General features: G+C 43.8%; 1 protein-coding gene across 1 annotated transcript in view; it reads right to left on the bottom strand.

Annotated features, from left to right (window-relative positions):
* The window catches only part of LOC139348326 (potassium/sodium hyperpolarization-activated cyclic nucleotide-gated channel 1), a 69,050-nt gene extending 47,505 nt beyond the window's left edge, over window positions 1-21,545 (bottom strand). The window contains exons 1-2 of the mRNA XM_070988306.1: window positions 20,897-21,545; window positions 14,147-14,570 (exon numbers count right to left, since the gene is read on the bottom strand). Of these exons, the coding sequence (XP_070844407.1) occupies window positions 14,147-14,570; window positions 20,897-21,252 (780 nt within the window). The 5' untranslated portion in view covers window positions 21,253-21,545. The remainder of the gene's footprint in view (window positions 1-14,146; window positions 14,571-20,896) is intronic.
* Window positions 21,546-21,969: the final 424 nt, after the last annotated feature.

The following is a 21,969-nucleotide window of genomic DNA, read 5'->3' as shown; positions in this document are numbered from 1 at the left end:
CGGTACGCGTGGACATATTGTTCAGAAACCATGCCAGTAGGCTCAAAAACAACTGCTTTCCCACATGACCCATTTCCCCTCCAATTGTCTGGTTATGCAAGTCTGTTTTAGGATGACAGTTTGACAACATCATTCCAGGAATTAAATCAGTGTCCTCAGTCAGTGAGTGAGTGAGTCTGTGATGGAGGGCTGGATGGAGGGAAGGAGGAAAGCTGAGAGACAACAGGGAGGAAAAGGAAAGGCTTCGATCTGAGGCACAAAACACAAACTGAGCATTCTGTTTGATTTCAGATAGCCTCATCGGATGTATTTTGTTTTGTTGTTTGGTTACTTGATGAATTTAAGTCCAATTTTCTCTCTCTTTTAGCTCTATTTTTGGTCTCTACCAACTCCTGAGGGAGATATCTGGCTCTTTAGCTGCTAAATGCTCCACTATGTTCACCAGCTATTTGCTAAATGCGCCTACCTGCTCTTTGCTCTGCTGAGACTTCTATTTTTTACATTTCTGTTTCCTCCAGTCTTAATGCTAATGGATGTCTGGACGTGAAGCGTGGTATCAATCCTCTCATCTAAGCAAAATTTAAAAAATAATGTTGAACTTTTCCTTTAATGTTAAGCTTTCAAGCCACAGTGTTTCCTGAAGTAAACTGAATTTTAATCAGTATGTAAATTAACATCTTTGTAGATCTTGCAGGCGTCTATTATTTGAATTCTGAACCACATTTAGTTGACATATGCAGAGAATTCACTGCAGGAAGCCGAGCGAGATGCAGTTTTTGCAAGTGCCGCGGAGGAGCGAAGGAGAGGAAGGGTGTAGCTGTGATTGTGCTAAGAAGGCAGTTGGGGAAGATTAGTGCCCATGTGAGAGCAGGAGGGATTTGACTGGATTGCACAGGGTGACCCTGCTGTGCTCATGTAAACATCAGCAAGATGGACCCTTCCTTCGGCAGTTTGCGGCGAGGACACACCCTCTCCGGCATGGCCTTACACACTCACTTCCGGCAGTTTTTCCTGAAGGGACTCCTTTTCTATCCTCAAGCAAACTGACGACCTCTGACTGAGTGACATGTTTTATGGATATTTCATATTGAATTCAAAGCATAACAATGAAAGTACAGAACAATTGATAAAATTAAATCAAATACTGAACTCAGTGAGTGCAGGAAGTTTGTGCAAATTATGTGCTTTAGATGAATTTTGAGATTATTTCCGTTGAATATTGCATTGAAATGAGTTCTCCTGATATTTTTAGGACCCTTTTATTCTTTTGTTCTCTGTCTGTATTATGTCTTCTTAAAGTTTTTAACGATCATACATTCTTCATAGGCTTCTTTTTGACAAATTCGGTGTTGTCTCCTCCCTGGTGTTTGGCCATTGTTCTGTTAGCTCTTTGTTTGTTTTAGCTGTGTACTTTTCTGATGCGGGATGAGGCCATTGAAAGACTTGAGACTTGAAAAATAACATCACAGAAATGAATGAAATGCTGAGATGCAGGATTAAAGAAGCAGAAGGTCTTCTGACCCCCTGTGCAGCTTTGGTGACCCCTAGTGGGATTCAGGACCCCCATGTTGGGAACCAGTGACTTGTGATGGCTCTAATCATGTTTCTTTTTAGCATGATGTGGAAATAAATACACACTTCAGGCCTAAACAGCCAAACATTAAGTGCTATATAACTACAGGGTAGTGCTGTAAATACGCAGCCCTATGGGGCCGGTATGATATTATAATCATCTAACTCAGAGTGGAGCAGCAACACATTATCTAGCCTCACATACCTCTGACTATGTTAGCTGTAGCAACATGAGCAACCACACTTGATACGCTACATAATCTAATCTGTGCTGCAGTCACAAATGGACATGCATAATAATACTCCTCTGCGGTGTAATAATAGTTCATCGCCCCACATGAGACCACAGAGAATATGAATTGTTGTGTTTCCATTCATATTAACGGCTAGGCTTCAGTAGATGAGCCCAGCTGTCATCGTGACAGATGGATGGAGGGTGCTTCAGTAAATCCATCCAGTACGACATTAACTCTGGGGAAGTGAAAGGAGAAGAACCCTAAATGCTTCACTAGTTACTAATTAATTATTTTGCACAAGACATCATTATGGGATGTCTGCCATGAGTGGTGTCACTCCCCTCTAAATAACAAGGGATCATTATGTAGCTCATGGAGAATCAGTCAAGTATGGAGAGTCTGTAGATCATAAGAGCTTCTGTCAGCTAACTACAAGGGATCACCAGTGCGTCTGTTGTCTTTAGAGTGACCCCTTCGCCCCCACACCACCACCACCATAACCAGCACATACCTCCCACACACACACACACACACAGCAACCACCAACAACAGCCCAGTGGACGGAAATAACCAAGATTAGCCTAATCTCCACACTTATCACTTTAGCCACCCTCCCAAGACTATATCTGTCATCTGTCTGCTTACTGTACTGCGCACACCATGCAGAGGGAAACTTGTGCTCGCAGTGGGATATCCCATGGGGACGGACAGAAGATCAAGGCTGCTTTCGCCGACTCTTTTCTTAGTCGGGAGCAGGGAAAAAAAAATACATATATTGTTGAATATCAAAATGTAAAACCAAAATTATGCTAAAATTAAGCAGCAGATGTTGGAGGAAAATTGCAGATGTTGATTCTGTTTGACTGCTGTGCTGAAACAGTTGTACCCCAGGCTCAATAACAGAAGACAGCAGCAGTTTGAGGGCACTGCACGTATTTCTTACTACTCCCATTTATATAGAATACAACCTGGTTCCATTTGTCTTATAAATATTTATGATGAAAATGCTTGTATTTGTATATGACGTGCGATTTCGCCCCCCCTGTCTAGACAAAGCACTCCTTCTCTTTTTCTCGGTCGCTGCCTCGCGGTGTCACTGCCTTTCTGTCTCTCTGTCTTTACTGTGCGGACGTGTCTGTTTATATCTTACATCAAATAAAGGGCCGAGCTGAGAGACAGACTGACAGCGACAGGAAGAGATGAAAAGGCCGAGGCAGACAGAGAGAGGGGGAGAGAGAGGTACTCCCAGCGGAGGAGTATACAATATTTTAAATGTCATACATCAGCTTACAGTGACAGTATGATACAAAGTGACCTGCGAAGCCAGCAGTCGTGAGTATATATGGAGCGTAAGCTTGATAAATATCTATAGTTTCATTTGCACAACTGACTCAGCATGACATATTTTCATAAACAGCATCTGTCAGCTCTGATCTAGTATCAAGTATAACAATTATGTTTGTCTCATCGATGATAAAGTGAGATTTAAACAAACATATATTGGTCCGTTTTGCTGCTATACAACATCACACGTGACAAAGAGCTTCACATTAGGGCAGAGGAAACTGTGTTTGATTGACTGATATAAATTTATGTATGTCCAAAATGTCAGCTTTGCACAAAATAAGAAAACCAGCCCTGTTTTAAGCTTTTTCAGATTTAGTGGGTTTCTAGAATAAAGAGCATAAATTTATCCTTCAACCAAATTTGCCACGATGGAAATACAAAGTTTTCACTGAGCACTGTGATGTGTTTTTGTTTGTTTATTTCATTAAGCTTGAAACATATGGATACTGACAGCGTAGCCTATTTTTAACCCATATTTCCTCTCACTTGAATGCTTTCTAGACCCCCCTCCCTCCCTGTTCGATATATTGATGGAGGTATCCTGAAGACACACACGACTTGCAGACCACGCTTTTATTAATCTAACCAAATAGTTTTAGTAACATTGTGGCTCGTAGGAGCTGTGCAGACATTACTGTTGACGTGCTCTTTATAATAACCTTGTATTTTTAGTGGTGTTCCTCTTTTTAGTCCCAGCCTCTAATTCAATAATACACAGGAATAAAGCCTAGCAGCGGTGCTGTAATCAGTGTGTTGAGAGCTATATTTTCTCTACTTTAACACCGTGGGCCTGACAATTAACTCTGTACTCTAAACCATATGGTCAAGCAATTAACACTCTCTACCACAGTTAACAAGACCAACTAGCAACAGAAGGAGCACTGAGTGACTTGGCAAGGGAAAATGGGTTAAATCTGCAGGGGACGAGGAGAAAAACTCTTTCTTTCAGGCAGTGGAGTCTGGGATTTTCCACCCCGTGGGCCAAGAGTGAGCTTCCCTCAGTGAGCCGAGCAAGAACACGATTCAAAGCACATTATGTTCATCGTCAGAGAGCCGTGTCTTAAAACAGAGAGGACAAGAACACAGACAGCATGAGAGGGGGAGAAAGCATTGTCCTTCATTTTTTTTTTGTCTGCTAGACAAAATTGGACTGGAGGAGTCCATTAGGCTGTTGTGTGTGACTTCGCTTGCTTGTTTGTGTGTAGGTGTGTGCGACAGGGAAAAGAAAAGAGAGACAGAGATGGAAGGAGTTCATGCTTAGTAATCTATTTAATGATGCACAATATAAAGATTCAATTTCCTACATTTTTAGTGTATTTTTTAATTTGCACAGACCGGATGATGCACTCTTGTCCAGCGTATTTAATAGTGAGTGCTGCTCTGACAGTATGGGGGCCTCTTAAGCAGGGAAAGGTCCCCCCTCACAACATGTCAGATGTGTGACAGGCAGATTGTCACACATAAAGACACGTGACAGAGCTCTTTAGCCCCCCACAGGCTGCAACTCCCACACACAACACAGCAAAGGTCTGCTTCACCTCCAACAGCCCGCCCAGTCATGCTCTGCAGTGCTAAACACAGGGTGGGGTTCCCAAATCTGCGCATGCCAGTGACCACCAGCATGCTGCAAAGCCCTGCAAACAACAGCAGAACTCATCCATAGCTATCATCCATTCGCATGCCTGTCCAACGTGGAATACAGTCTGACTTGGATATAAAATAACAGCATTCACAACGCGTCCTGCCAGAAAGTCAAACCTGAATAAAAAGATGCAAAACGTGGTCATTTGTTAGCTTTTTCCAAACAGTGTGCTGCTGTTTTAAGACTTGCTCAACCAAATGGCATAAAACATGCACAAACATCACTATGGAGCTTGAACACTGATGAAAAATGCAAGAGCGAAGAAGAGGGAACAGTGAATTTACTCTCTCTCCGTAATGCTCGGTTGCTCTGGACAGCAAATTTGCTTCTCATCATGCTTTAGTGACAAATTCAATGCATACAATTATGGATATTAGTCAGACGTATCCTCACAGCACTTGTGTTTACTGATATTAACTCAATCTGTTGCTTAATTTCTTTGTATTCTGTCCCTTTAGTTTTGTTACTATTGATTAATTCCTGGTCTAAGATTCAGGGCCACGTTTATGCAGATGAAAGCACAGGTCACACACGCACTGCACCTTTTGTTTAATAAGCTTTTAATTGACTAAAAGTCAGCAGAAACTCTGCCCACATTCTGGCTGCACTGAGCTTATGATGTTTTCCATCAGGCCCAGAAAAGAATAGATAATTATTCATGAAGTAATGAGCTCTAAATCAGTCATGCTATAAAATGTTTGGCATCTTTTACTATAAAATCATAATAATCTGGATTTATGGATAGATTTGTAAAATGCAACAGGAGTCATTCAACTTTTTAAGACATTCAAAAGCCCCATTCGCACAGGACTAGTGCAACCAGGGGACCTCATGTGACTGAGAATAGGGCTAAAGACAGCAAAAAGTCACTTTAAACTGTAGAGAAGCACCAAAGCTCAGACAGGTGATCCAGACAAAGCAGCTGCTCCTGCAGAGGCGCAGATCGGAGCTGTGTGGAGGGTGTAGGTGGCACTGATATGACCGGTTTCTCCCTCGACTCCCACATAACTGTATCCACATGCACGTCAAAATGCCAAGGTGTGATCACCACTGGGCATCAAGGTTTTTGCACCTTCTCTTTAAAGGTGCAGAAACTCCACTCACACCTGCACGTTGGTCTGTGTTTTCATTAACCTTCATGCACCCTGCACAGCTCCATCTACCGTACACCACCTAACTGCATATGCATAAAAAAAGGAAAACATCACTCAGGACACACAAGCTGCACCTCAGATTGCTGCCTCAGTTTGATAAATGACATGTGCGTCTCCAGGCGCAGGGAAGTTGTCCCTCACCGTCCTCAACATACCTTCAAGTGAAACCAGACCTTTGTGTGCTTTGTCCAATGAGCCAACTTCTTCTTGCTGGGATGTTGAATATAAACAACCAGCTGTGCAGCCTCGGCTGTGTGTGATTTGTGCAGCAGCACATACAGAATCTGGGCTAACTAACACGTGCTCCAAAGCTGAAACACGTCGGTTGTACAACTTTCCAGCAGCCATTTGTGTGTGTTTCTTACTTAAAAGTTACTTGGTCATTATTTCCATTATTTGTATTTGCTACATGGAAGCCATACGTGGTATCGGCAGATTGTGAGAACGCAGCATCTTTTAGGAATGAGACAGATTGGTCGTGCTACCAAGCTGCCATATGCCACCTCAAGGCTACAGTGTATAGAAATATCCAGACACACACACACAAACGCATAGACATGACACATTCCCACCGCTATCCTCCGCCTCACACATCACATCAGATCAAATCACGTCACATAACAGGAAACAGTTGTATACAGTCATCAGCTGACGGCTGTGCTCCGACACAGCTCTTTCACAGACTCGAGTCCTGCAGCCGGTCACATTCCCGCTCCTCACTGCTGAATGTCTGTCCTACAACTAAATGCCATTTGAGAGAACATGGTAATGAGGCCAGGCTCCTTTTAATTATCCTCCCATAAATGTCATTTGCTGCTCTCTGTGATGAATGCATTGTATACTTTCTGTATGGATTCATGTAATTTGTTTCAGAGCTGCAGCCACTGTGATAGATTGCATGTAGGTGCAGCTTTAAAGAGCAGATAGCACGGGCTGAAATGCAAACAGACCAAAAAAAAGCCACTACCAGGTCACATTTAAAACGCTGTGTCCTTACTTCATTTACAAGCTGTAATTACAGAGAGGAATAGGGTCAACACAATAGAAAATCAATGAGGGGAACGTAGTACAGGAATCACTGCTGTACGATAGACACAGAGATAAAGTGTAACGCACACTGCCTTCCTCCCTTTGTTACTTCTCTTTCTCTCCGCGGCCATCCCTCTTTCTGTCTCTCCTGCTCTCTCTTTCAACCTCACACATGATTCAGCACTTCATGATTCAGCACACCTTCTGTGTGTGCGTGCGCGTGTGTGCGCGCTAATGCACCTGTGTCCCTGCATGAGACTCGGGCGGAGGCCTCAAGGCACCGAGGACTTGGCATCGCCTATTCAGAGACAGGTGAATGAAGTCCACAGGACTCCATAAACCAAAGCCGACTAATCTCCTTTGACACCACGCTATCTGTTGCTGAGGTGGCAAATTACCGTACGCAGTGGCTTCATCGTGATCTGCTGTATTCACCTTATAATGCCTTCCAGTTTATCATGTTAATCAGTGGGATATATTCATTTTTAACTAGTGCTTAAACTATTAGTTAATCAGCAGGAAACTAATCATATATAGATAATCAAGTAATTATTCAAATAAAAATGGAACATATATAGTGTGTAAGGTGTTAATCTTTGAATTTTTGAAACTTAAAGACATGATGGGAAATCTTGTAACCTTACTTAAAATCTGGCTGTCTTAACACGAATGCATCTAATTGTGTTACTGCATTGTAAATTGTAAGAAGCTGTGAATGCAGCAGATAAAGAAAAGCTATTTTTGCAACAAATTATATCAAGAAACACCTTTGACCTTCTGTCCCGGCTTTAATTTAGCAAAAAAAAAAACAAACCATAAGGCACATGTGGAGGGTGCAGACAAACACTCTCACCCCCACTGCTGACTGTCTGAAGGTTGAAGGGTTAAAATGACGTCTGCTGTCGGGCTGTCATGCAATAGTATGGGTTATTTCAGCAGAGACCAAATTTAGCCAGTGTAATGTAGTTACAGTCTCCTCTACTGTTCCCACGCAGTGAACTAGATACCCGGGTCAGTTGACTCACATTTTCCCCCCTTTCAGATCAATTTACCGACTGAGCTGCGAATCAACCGTGCACCCTCGCGTAGGACGAGGTATCCCTGCACACGCTATAATTAAACAGGTCACTTGCATCATGCTGTGCTGTCCGCTGTAGCAGACACTACCCATCCCTTCTTAAATAGGCATCTTAAATGACAAATCATTGACCGGTGTCTTTTCCAGGCGGCTGAATTAATGCAACAATCCGAGCTTGAGAAGTGACTCATCAGTCAGGTTGACGCTCACAGAAGGAGGTGACAGCTTGATGATTTGGATGCCGACAAAGCAGAGCTGCACACGGGCAGGTGCGAAGCGCCTCACGTGCATTCAGGTTCTTTTCCTACGAAAAAAGTTCTAGTTGTATGCGAGAGATCATAATAGAAATCCACATCACTGTTTCAGGGAAGGCCCCGACAGTACATCAAGAATGCATCTGATTGGCAGTGGCCCCCAAAAAAATCACGCTTCAGGGCATGTTTATGGAACTCCGGTGATGACACGAAGGCGCAGGATGATGGCACAGTTTCATCAGCAAGAGCACACTTATTGAAGCATAAAAGATTGTGGAAAAGGGCAGAAAAGGGTGGAAAAGGTTTTTTTTAATCAATGTTTGGCCTTTTTGGATAGAAATAAGAATAAATCATAAGAGTACAGGAAGGTGGCAGCTACATTAGCCGTGCAAACTAGGCTGGTAACAGTATCATGTCCTGTGACTGTCGTGTCTTTTTGCTGACTATGGAGGGTAGATATCATTGTGTAACTCACTATGTGTGACAATGTACTACCACAGTATCAAAATACAGTTGACTCTGAAACAAGACCGGACGACATGTGCAACCCTGATCCCAAAGAAGCTGGTACACAGTGAAACATAAATAAAACAGGATGTGATCATTCGCTAACCCTTTTAGACTCATACTCAATTAAAAACCATACGAAGTCAATGTATTTAATGTTTCATTGATTTTTGCAAATATCTGCTTATTCTGAATTTGATGCAGCAACATGTTTCGAACAAGTTTGGAAAGAAGCAACTGAAGACTGGGAAAGGTGTGGAACGCTCCAAAAACGCCTGTTTGGATCGTTCCACAGGTAACAGGTTGATTGGTGACAAGTGATCGAATCATGATTGGGTATGAAATCCCGGAAAGGCTCGTTGACAAGCAAGGATGGAGCGAGGGTCACCACTTTGTGAGCGTCCCAGATTTTTTGGAATTGTGGTTTTATGGTGATAAACCACAATGTCTGATTCACTTAATGAATTGGAGGGCGAATGTGTCAAAATGAATATACAATACGCATTCACTGCATGCTGACGTATGTATTTATAATTATGTTGAATCAGCAGAGTCTGTGCCATTTTATGACACACACACAAACAAACACACACACAAATCATCCTAATGCACGTTGTAAAAAACAGCCTCAGCTGCCACAAGCCAGAACAGTTTCACAGTTAAATGCCGAAATCTCCCACACTATCAGTTTATCAACAAAAAATAGATTGTCATGTGTCACTTATTAGTAACCACGGACTCAGGGATTAAACAAGCTTCGACTCGTGTCGGCTCTCTCGTTCCGCAGTTTGCTGAATTAGCTTGTAAAATGTCATAAGGATGTATTCATGTAAAATCTCAATCCACAGAGGGAAACAATAATTAAGTTCCGACAGATGTGTTTTAAAGCAATCACTGATGACTCTGCTGCAGATGGTAAATTAAGTAACTAATTAAAACTGATGTTTGTATGTTTGCCAGTTTAAAATAGCTGCCTCATATAGAATATCCACCATGTGTCGTTATTCACAGTGAGACATAATCAATACGGTGTATCAGTAAAAAAAATGCAGCACTCTAAAGATCAGGTTTACTGATTTGTAAATGATAAGTTTTAAACAATATTAGAGTAACAGGCAGATTGTGCCTGGGGCCTCCGAGAGGGTGCAGCCACCCCTGGGGGCTGGTATGCTGCCACAAGCCCAACCTGAGCCCTTCTGCTTGAGCTGGGATCTGGCGGGAAGCCTGGTGCTGCGATGAGCCAGATGTGGCACTGGGAGCTGTGGGGATTCTTTACAGCAGTTTAAAAATGTTATTCCTTTAGTCTGCTTTTGCATTTTTCATTAAATTCAATGAACCGAACTCAGCAGCGGACAGGGTGGCATCTAAATCTGTTCCTGGTAGCATAAATCACGAGGATCTCTCCGACGTCAGGTAACAGCAGAAGTTGGAGGGGAAAAGTGTCTGTAAGGTCGTTGGGATAATTAGCTCTGTATCTGAGAGGACATGAAATAATAAGGAAAGCATAAGGGAAGCAGGGTTGGAAATGAATAGGAGCAGGGGGCAAAAATGCCCTTGAAAGATCTAAAAATGCCTGTGAAATTAAAGATGAAAGGGCAAAAAAAGAAATGCCCCCGATAACTGTTCTCATTATTTCATTGAATTATTAACTACTCAGCCATTAAATATGATTCTCCTGTGGGCCACTAGGTGAGCATTAGGAAACTATGACTAGAGGATTTTCAGTGCTCTCTGGTGGGAAATACTACTTATTCTTTGGAGGGGGCCACAAGGGAGCAGCTAGTTTTGAAACTAGCTCAAAACACAGCAATAATTGATAGAGTTGATATGGTGGACGTGTTTTTAAACGACGTGTTTCTGGTCACCTGATGAATACGAGTTCATATTCGCTGTCCTTGTTGCTCTGTTTTGGTTTCCACCAATCCCTGAGCTGCAACAGCCAAAATAATGAGCTGAAAGATGCTAAAATGCTCTGTCGTTGTATTTCAGTAAAACTGAAAGTGACTGAAACGCTTAAGATCATATCAGAGAGGCAAAACAACATGCCCTTGAAAGAACATGACCCCAAGCAGAAGATGTGACTTCCAGTGGTCTGCATTTTTTATTGGCCCTTCTGGTGCACATACAAAGTGCCTAAAACACTGTGCTCAGTGGAGGATGTGTGTTATACATGGATTTAAATCACACACTGCACAGCGAAAACATGTTGTCACTTAGAATCACTTAGAATATTTAACTAAGTGTCTGCATGGCCACAAGATGATAAGAATAACCACCGCGTAGCTTCCAGATGTGTAAACAGTGCCCCGGCCTCCATTTGGCTGGTGCTTGTTTAAATTGCGGTTTGTTTGAGTACATAATGTATTTACTCCTCTGCATGACCTTCACACTGTACGCTGTAATTTCCCTAAGCACCCCGCATTGCAATAATTATGTGTTAGCACACAATTGAGTGAATGAGTGAACAAGCAGACAGAGAACCGTGCGTACAGATCCGAATAGCAGCAGCATGTAAGCTGGGGTCAGAGCCTGCATCACAAAGTCCATCTCACTGGTTACCTTAAGTAGCCTATCGATGCATCCTCACACGATTGCATCAAATATGTAGCTTCTTTATTTGCAGTTGTTATTTTGGGGCCTAATTGGCACAGCCAGATGGAGTAATCTACTACTCCTCTCTAATGAGTGACGATGGAGCTTAAATAAGATGCATCAGTTCCTTTGTGGCTACTAATACTGAAGCCATTCAGCTGTTTTACTCAGACCACAATACCCAGCAGCCACTTCTCAGCAGTACCATCCATGAGAGGTTCCTGTTTCAGCATTAGCATTTTTAGCATCGAATTTACTCTTGTGAGGGCTGTGAGAGGAAGACGTTCAGATGCAGTCTGTGCCTGATTCAGACCTTTTTGCGACGAATGTTGAAGTTAAGATCTCTGAAAAATATCGAGGAATGGCTCTGATAGAGAGTGTAGTCGAAACAACAAGTCTGGCTTAGCCCAGTTCTGACTGTCCAGCCTGCGCTGATGAAATAACGGCCCTCGTTACTTCGCAGATGGCGGGAAGAGATGGTGACAAAGTGAAGATGGGGGCAGGGAGCACACGACAGATGAAGGAATGACGGACGTGCAGGCTGGAAGATGATTTATTGTCGAAACTGACTGTCTGAATAACTAACTGAGTCCATCCCGAGGCTGATGTAATGATGGTTCACGGCTTGAAACCCATTAGGATGGCAGGAGACTGCATTTGTCCCTCCATTAAAGCGCTAATCCTGCATCCCACACCTAACATGTTACGACAGCTTGGAATTTTTCCACCGAATGCCTTTTCTTTCCTCTCACGTCTCCCGTGGATGTGTCTGATTCGCTGTTGTTTTATCATTCACTGTGTCTCCGTAATGTGTTCACAACAAAACAGTTCCATCCAATTTCTATACTGCGTTTTCAAAGCGTGCTGAGGTTAGACACAGCAGCGTTTTAGAGAAAGACAGAGCGCTAAAGGAGGGTGACATACCGTGAGGGAGAGGAGAGCATGCGAGGGAGAGAGAGGGGAGAACCAGAGAGGAAGGAACAGAGTTTGATAAGCAGAAAGACGAATAAAGACAAAGTGGAATGGCTGAGCGTGAGAGAGGCGAACTGGGAGTGCAGGCCTGTGGTAGCCAAGCATTATGACACATCCCTATATACTGCGCTGACTTCCTCCCTGCGTGCTCGCTGCAGATTTTCATTAACCTTGCGGCGGCATCTATTTGTATATCTAACCTGGTCCATACCATCTCATCCTCCCACTGCATACAGCCCCGAAACCTAAACAGCAGTATAATATACAGCACCGCTGTATCTGAAATGCATAATCAACTTCCTACACAGTGTGCAAAGCAAGATAATAACACCATGCAACTGCAGTCCATATGGTGTTCACTTTTCAGAATATGGTTTGTGATGTTGGTGTGTGTATCCTACAGTAAACCCCATATTTTGGGAAGCTTGAATAACGCTTTGCTGAAGCGTGAGTAATGCTTTTGTTTTCCAAATGCCACGTTATGCAGTGAGGGTAATATAACACAGTTTAAAACGCACAGTGACAGTAAAATATAAGCTACCATAAACACTATAAAAGTCTGCTGCCTCCTTGGTACTTGGGCACAGAGATGATCTTTTCCTGCTCCATAAATGTTCACTGATCCATTGCATGGCTGGGAATTGGACACGCTGCACAAATGTGCCATTTATATTTAAGTTCTGGCTGGATGTTCATGACTAGAGCTGTTATATTTAGCTTATATTTACAGGCTTATGAGATTTAGTTTGCCAAATGCATCTTTATACAGAAAACGATCTATTTTTGCACTTCCTTTGTTACTGATATCTCATTGAACCATACAGAATGTGCACTCCAAGGAGTGTAAGGTTGAGCCCTGACAGATACACAATTTGCTTCAACCAGTGTAACAAACAGCATGGATAACAGCAGCGATAGCGACAGGGGAGTCGGACAATAAGGGACGGACAGGGAGCTGTGGGGCAAGGACGCTCAGGATGAGGTGAGGGAGAGCGTTGCAGTCAACCATTTGCATTTTATCTACGCTACGTTTCAAATCAAACGTCTGTGCTTCGGTCGTCCGACGCGTATCCGTCTGCCCGAGCGGTTCCGTTACGATATGGAGAAGCGCAATCTCTCAATCAGTCAGTGTGTAATGAAATCGTTACCGGGAGAAGGAGAAGGCTAGAGCTTGGTTAAATAGTCTGAGTCAGGGAGTGCAAGGACTCAGTGGAGGGTAATAATGTATCACTCTCAGTTATGTCCAATGGGGTTTAACCTTCACACAAAATCCACCAGAGGCATCGAGAACAACCACACCAACAGACATTAAGACGAGAGTTCATTCAGCCTCTAATGTACATTACCTTTATATAGGTGCAGTGTTACGCTCTCTTGATGAAATTGTTGATTACATTATATTACGCCCTGAATCCAAATATGGCCATAACACAGTTAGAACTAAAGCTTTTTTTTCTGGAAAATGGAGGCAATTACTTCTTTTCTGATTCTGAATTAATTTCACCCATCAATGGGCTGAAACTGACATTACCACTTGTTATCCACAGATAAGCCCGCTGACTAGTGGTGATTGACAGCACCTATTAGTCCTATATGTGCACAATTATTTCTGTGTGTTAACCTTTCAAGGTTGTTGCCGTGCTGCTGGGGAAGGCATCCAGAGAACCACCGTGAAATGAAAATAAGCATAACTTTCTCACTCTTTTCTTACTGCTCTCGTTTCTTACTGCTCACTGATAATATGCAGACAAACACATACACACCTCCTCCCACTGATGTATGTATCTGATGAGTCGGGACAGTCTCAACAGACGCAGAAGACTGAGGATCTTGGTGAAGCGGACGATTCGCAGGGCGCGGGCTGTTTTATATACCTCCGAGTCAAAGCCTTTCTCCACTATTAAAAAGATATAATCCACTGGAATGGACGAGAGGAAGTCCACAACGAACCAGCTCTTCAGGTAATTCATCTTGATGACCTTGGGGTCGAGGATGATCTCGGAGCTCTCCTCGTTGACGATCCCCGTCCTGAAGTTCATGACCAGGTCCACCAGGAAGATGGTGTCCGAGGCCACATTGAAGACCAGCCAGGTGGTGGTAGTCTGCTCTGAGAAGAAGGTTATTCCCACAGGAATGATGATTAGATTCCCCATCATCATGATGAGCATAATCAAGTCCCAGTAGAACCTGCAGAGCGACACATATGAATCAGTAATGCAAGGGAGAAAACGTGTCGTAGAAGGTGAATGCAGACAATGCTCACATATGTAGGTGTACATGTATTCACATTCACTGACAATGGGAATACAATTCGAGGACTTTGCTTGAGAGTATGAAACTTTCATCAAAATCCACCAATAAGGCTGTAAGAGTGAGAGTGAGGCTCGAAAGCATTAAAATAAAATAAAGAAGATACAGAGGCTGCAGCGATCGACGCTAACATCGGCATGCTAAAATACAACGGCAGTGCTAAAATGCTGATTATTAGGTTGTTCACCATGCTCGCCATGTTAGCTTGTTTTATTAGCATGCTAACATTTGCAAATTAGCACTAAGCACAAAGCACAGCTGAGGACGACGTCATAAATCAAAGTATTTGACCTGAGGATGACCAAAGTAATTACACATGGACTGACCGACCGGCCACCGTCTCTTAGAGCCAAACAGCTAACATGGCTAAACAACAATGTCACAGATATGACTACAGTCTGACTTGTTTCCAGAAATACTCTGAACTATCGGCATGTAACATGTGGCTAATGTGTCTAAACAACTGACAGTAATCCGTAGTTCAAGACTGGGGTGTGTGGACGTGTGGAGGGTCCTCACATGTTATCCCACAAAGGGAAGTCATAAGCATGAGGCCTGACTCTGACAGCTACACACTGTACGCTTGTGTAGTTACCAGATTTCTTCTCAGTCTTTTGCAAAAGTTAACTTCGATTCAAGGGCACCACGAACTGTGCTGCTAGCACTTACTGCACGCACACATTCAGGGCCCTGTTAGAATGAGACCCTCTCATCCTTCCTGGCTGTGTTAATGTCCCTGCCCTCTGTCTTGTGATGAACAGAGCCAGAAGTGATTCATCAGCACCCTGCTCCTTTCACGAAGTGTCCTGGGCCTCGATAAAGGCAGAGCAACCATGAATGAAAATAGATGCTTTCAGGAATCCTATCTCGTGCTAAAAACTCTCCACTGACGCCATCCCAGCTGCCTGCCTGACTGCCTGCCTCTGCCCTGCCTTGCTGCTCGTCCATTGCTGCTGTTGGAGATGGAAATGGACTGGCTGGCTGGCTGGTTGGCAGGCTGCCTGTCTGGCAGACTGGCCACTCGGTAATGGATCTGTTTGAATGAATTAAGACGGGGCCTTGGCTTTATAAATATCCACAGATCATGTGTCCGATAATTGTCTTCACTTCAACTAAACAGCGGTCGTCTAGGTGGTTCATAATATCCACCTTAGGTATTTTTACACCAGCTGGCATTGAACTGGGGCCTATGGAGTGGCCTCTTCATATGGAGAGCCTTGACTTATCACCTTGAGTGAGACATCAAAGCACAAAACATAATGCACTTTGGATTATTTGATCTTATCCATTCATGGCAACATACTTCTGCAACAATGAGGAACAAAAGTGCAGGATTTGACTACACGACCAACCTTTCAGTCTATCGATGCCCCTTCAGCCGTCATGCCACGATAGTGTCTGTGCATGTGTGTGTGTGTGTGTGTGTGTGTGTGTGTGTGTGTGTGTGTGTGTGTGTGTGGCATGAGTTATTCCCTTCATTATTTATAGTTAAATGTTTAATAAGAGGCTGCAGTGAGGACATCTATGATTCATCTTTTCAATTGCCTCACAACAAGATAGGCTGAAAGGAACTATTCATGTATGAGGGGAACAAGAACAAAGATGACGATGATGCTAAAGTGTATTTCTAGGGAGCTTTAATGTGTAGAAAATATAAATTACGCTAGATAGCGTAATTAGTCTGTGGTTTAGAAATATCAGAACAAACAGATAAAATAGGTTTCAAATAGTTTCAAAACAAGACCTCAGAAAGTCATGAGCTGATATAAAGTCATCTATGGTGCAAAGAATTAACCCAATTAACTCATCATCCTTATCAAACTCAATATCAGCATTTATTATGTTTCAAGTAATGGAAATGCTGGATGTTCTCCACTCATCATAATATAATCAAAGCCCACGGAGGGCCCTCATGACTTGGGCAGGTGGTATTTATACTGTGCACGACCTCTAAGACTCCCACTCATCTAATGAATAAAACATTGTGCTTCAGTCCTCGAATTGGAAACTACAAAAGAGGAAACCACAAAACAGGCTGCATGAGGAGGAAGTTGTTAACAGAGTTATAGAATAGATAAAAATCCCTGAGAAAAGAAAAGCATTTCAGATGTCCGAATGCGAAGTGACATTTTAAGGCAGTTGCCCCCTTCTCTTTTTAAAGAGCCAGTCAGGAAGTGTGCCAACACAGTCATCTCCAGCAGCAGCACCCAGCTCTTGCTAAATCAAATTATTGAAGCTCTTACTTCATTGCTCCCACTCTGGCAATGCACCCAGCCCCAGTTGAACCAGTAGCTGAGAGCGGTGCACCCAGCTGTAACTGCAGCTCTACTCCAGCAGTGCACTTAGTCACCAGCCCCCTTGGACCAGCCTTAAACAGGAGCTTGGAGCTGCCGTAGAGCCTCCAAAAAGAAAAGCTGTGAAGCCACAGTGATGCAGCTACCACCCCGAACCTGCTCCAGATCAAGCCGGCTCATTTCTTCTTGTAGGTTTCCATTCTGTAACAAGTGCTCCATCATAATCAATGCCAGACCTCTCCTGCCAAGCAACAGAGGGAACCCCACACAACTGTACTCAGCACAGCCCGACCTTATAAAGTCTGCAGTGTAACGACTCACATACTGCTCTAATGTGGACTGCAGATCAAATGAAGGCAGGCAGCATCATTCTCTGTGTATCCGGCTCACATTCAATTAAACTGGCTACAACCATGATGTAATAAAACTAAGCACATTTACTCAAGTACAAATTCAAAAGATTTCCATTTTATGTAACTTTATACTTCTACTCCATAACATCTCAGAGGCAAATACTTTTCACTCCTCTACCCACGACCCTTCCTGTGCTGTGAAGACCATGCATCTCCAGATCTGGTGATTTTAAATTTGAATGTTCCTGATAAACTGAAGGACTCAGTGTTCCTTTATAGGTTCTCCTAGTTCTAAAGATGAATAAACTATTTAAAAAACCCTCTTGGATTAGCTGGGAAATGCATCACAAAGCTGAAAACTGGCTGTTTTCTGAGCTCACGATGACTTATTGGAGATATGTGGTTCTCACAGGACAGCGATGCCACAAACTTATGATGATCTCATAGAAAATGATGCTTTTAGATTAAACTCGCCAACAGTGTAGCTAAAATGAGCTCAACCATAGACATCTACAGCAGTAAAATGCAACATATACATTAACACAACAGTGATATTAATCCAAAAAACATCAGATTTAAGAGTAAAACACTGACAGAGAGCATTTTACCTCACAATCAGTACCTCTACTTTGATACTTTAAGTACATTTCGCTGATAATACTTACATATGTTTACTTAAATAAGCAAAGAAACTGCCCCTAACTTTCTGCACCATACAACAAACATTCCAAAATAAATAAATAAATAAATAAAAATGTGAGCCAAAGAACAGCAATGTGGCATTTCAACTATGATCAGATGCGTGTTTGTGATGGCTGAAGCACGGCCATCTGTCTTGACCAAACAGATGCCTTCTTAGACCAGAGTCTGAAAGAAAACATCACTGAGAGTCTTTCAGACTATGACAAAGGCCTCTCCTTAGCATAACCAGAGGTGTATGAGGCAGTGCATGAGGCCTCTCTAAAAATCTATGAATAATGAATATTACTAACCTGCCATTAATCTTTAAGCAGCCACTGTGTACAAAGAATATGTTGGATATTGAGTTTCAAACACTCCCACAAAGCGATATAAAGCCCGTGTGAATAGTGGTGTCATTCATGGGCTGTACTTACGTAAGACTTTTCATTAAAACACCATACAGCTTTGTTTTCGCTCTCTCTCTCTCTCTTTTGGTAATACAAGGTTCTGCTACAGTATAAGAAAGAATAAGGTACAGTAAATGTTTAATATCATTACACGATGATGAAAGGTTGCTGGCGATATAGAGTCCTGTCGCCTAAAAAGCAAACAAACAGAAGTAATTACGTTGTTAAACCCCACAGTGGAGGAACAGATTACCTTTTAAGCTACAGCACAAGAGCACCTGCCAAGCAAAGTGTACCCTTGCACCTCCATCATTTATGCACCAGCATGACAGGTAGCCTGAAGCACTAAAACCTCATGGCGCTGAGCCACTTTCAAGCCAGGAGGTAATGTCGCTGGCATGGAGGGGTTGTGTCTTTAAACTGGCTGGAGGACAATGACTTTGTATGAAGAAGAAGAAGAAGAAAAAAAAAACGCCCTTTGGAAAATGTCACGGGGAAGGAAGCTTAGGGGGGCTCTGAGTTAGTGAAACATTTTCTAATACAGCAGAAATAAAAGGGCCAGTCTCCTTGAGCAGAGATTAAATCGCAAAAATCCCCACTGATGGCCCAGTTTGTCTCTTATTTCACATACTTAGAATATGCTCTAAGACATTCATGCACTGCAGTGACTTGATCCATCGTTTCCCATCATGTATTTGCCTACACTTTCCCCTTACCCCCCCCCCCCCCCATTGAACAAGAAGTTCAGCAGATTACACATATGGCCCGTACACTTTAGTCATCTAATTAATATCTAGCTTGATTAATAACTGTGAAAAGGGTATGCATATCACTCAGTTGTTCAGGCCCTGCCCTTTGGCCATTTTGTTGGGGTGGGGGGTGGGGGGGTCGCCAATCCCCTTACGTAATTGTTTTCAGAGACTGTTAAGCTCATTGACTGCTGTGTTGTGCTACTAATCCTTGCCCACCATCATTGTACATCTGTGTGTGCACCATAAGGGCATGTGCATATGCCTGTGTCTTTGCAGGGCTGAGTGCAGGACATCCCAGTTAGCATTATTCTCATGCGTAATTGTACGGAAAGAGCAGTTTAGGGCTATCCTGATGAATTCATCTCACCGTCGCATTTCAATAACTGTGCATAAACGAGCCGCACAGGCCAGTGGAGGAGCAGTTGTAACTTTGAGTGCACCAGGTTTGAATTCAGCGTGCAGGCTCTCAATCAGCAGTGCTGCAGACTCAGGCCTGCTCTGAGTTCAGGACCACGGACAGCTCTAACGTGCCCTGGCACGTTAAATGCACAGTGGCTTCAATGGAAAACGGGCTTGACTGTCACCGTCAAGCCGTGCCAGGGGACACTGGTGCAGAGAGCGGGCCAGATGAGACGCTTAATTGGTTAAGTGGTGAGCTGTAAACACGCAGCTTGTGGAGAACCTGGTTGTATCTGATCTCATTTGTTTACCCTTTGAACGCACTGTGCTAGAAATGTGAAACGAATCGCGGCACATTAGAGGCGGCTTGTCTTAACTCAAAACGACTGGGGCGCATTTGCTCCGGCGCTTTTCACAAATGTGCAATAATAGGAGCAGTTCTCACGTGTAGTTTGCACTTGCAGCCTCACTCTTTAGGACAATAGCGCGATGCACTTGTGCAGGTGAGAGAATGACAGGCCCGTAAATAAATAAAGAAAAGGCAGTCATCGCGTCACTGTGGCATTTCGTGAACCCAAGTGAATTTGTGGCAATGATGCTTCTGCAGCTCCTCCGAAACAAACACATTCCACCACATTTCCTCAGCTTCACGCACACGCACCGCTCAGTCATTAGTGCTGCCAAATGTTTGCACCTCCGCCATCAGATTCTAAGCTCAGTTTCAGCTGATTAATTCAAAACACGGATAGTCTCTCCTTAATCGCTCGCCTGCACGATTTTACCGCATCCTGTGCATTTTTTTTCCCCACGCAGGCCCGTCGTCTTACAACGCCGCCTACAATGAAATGTTTACAACCGTGATGGTGCAGTGGCATTGTCACGTTGTGTCCAGGTACTGTCGCCTCTACACGGGGACATGTCGCAATGAGGAGCCGACACTTTGCCGCTATTGTGGGGCAATCAGAAAAAGAGGTGCGCTTGTGCGTGCGCCTTGAAATCATGACATTCACCGTGCTATTTCCAAGGACATTTCACTGATACACCTTTGGAGCCTTCACGCGTCCCTCTCAGTTAGAATAAAATGCCGCAATGAGACACGCACACTCACGGGGCGCATTTTGGCAGTGAAGCCCTGAGCCGGCGGAAGCCTGATTGCCTAAATACAGAGGTGGATTAGCGTATGCGCTTCTGGGCAGCCCGTGCGTGTGCCGATGACAGAGCGTTATGTGTGAAAGTGTATAGCTTGCAGACCCTAGGGTGGCGGGAGGGGTGGGTGACAAGGGAGGGAGGGTGAGCAGGTGTCTTTTCAGCCCTTACCTAAAATCGCTATATGGATGAATGATCCAGTATCCGGCCGTTTGAACCCTCTCTTGCTCTTTCTCCACGGCTTTCTGACTGCCGAACATACGCAAGGAGAACTTATTGACTCCGGGCTGCATCATGGCCCCAAATTGCCTCTGCATAAAACCATGTTGCCTGGACGCCCCCTCCAGATCGTCAAAACCGACCATGGCCTCTTCCCGCTCCCCCTTGAAGCCCACTGAGTTGCCGTGGTCCTTCATGTTCTGGCTCCCCGTGTTGTTTTTCTGTATCGAGTCTTGCCTCTGAAAAACATTATTCCCATCCGCCTTCTCCTCCTTGCTGCTGGAGAACGAATTCGATTTGTCTTCCATGGTGTTTTGAGTTTGCCCGTTTTTCTTTGCGGCAGACCGATCCGTCTCCTGCTCGGGAGGGCTGCGCGCTGAAGTCGAGAGGACCCGCCGTGAGCTCTCCTGTCTATTTTTTTTTTTTTTTTTTTTTTTTTTTTTTTTTATGTCCTTCAAACTGTTCAAGCTCCTCTGCCTCCAGTGCGAGTGCTGCAAACTGAGACAGAGTGCCCGAGAACCCGGTGGATCAGGTTTCTTGGGTTACCGCCATCTACCGACGGCCCCGGCGTCTGCCGTCCAAAGCCTGCGCCTCGTCTCACTTCGCACGGCACTGCGGTTTAACTGGCACATGCCCCTGCACCTTATTTACATAATGTGGCTCATGATAGCCCCCCCTCCTCCTCCCCTCTCCTCCTCTGTCATCACTTTCACACTTGACAGGAGGAAGCCAGTGTTATTAGTGTAATTCAATGGTATATGAAGTTAATGAAGACATGTTTTTTTTAACCAGTGCAGGCAGCATGTGGGCTTCCTGGCGGTAGGTTTGCTCCCTGCTGAGGAGGGATAATAGAAGACAACACGGTGAAACAGACTGTGATGTCGGTGTGATCGTAGTTTGAGCCACTGGTCATATGAGAAACATCTTGTGGATATCACACCTTTAAAGGTGTTGCAGATATGATCCAACATTTAGAGTACGAGTGCACCGACTGTCCTCCGCCGTCTATAGAAGAGGAAGAAGCA

The sequence above is a fragment of the Chaetodon trifascialis genome, chromosome 20 (genome assembly GCF_039877785.1).
Source record: "Chaetodon trifascialis isolate fChaTrf1 chromosome 20, fChaTrf1.hap1, whole genome shotgun sequence".
NCBI lineage: Eukaryota > Metazoa > Chordata > Actinopteri > Chaetodontiformes > Chaetodontidae > Chaetodon > Chaetodon trifascialis.
Note: the sequence above shows the minus strand (reverse complement) of the source record. Positions and strands in the feature narration are given on the sequence as shown.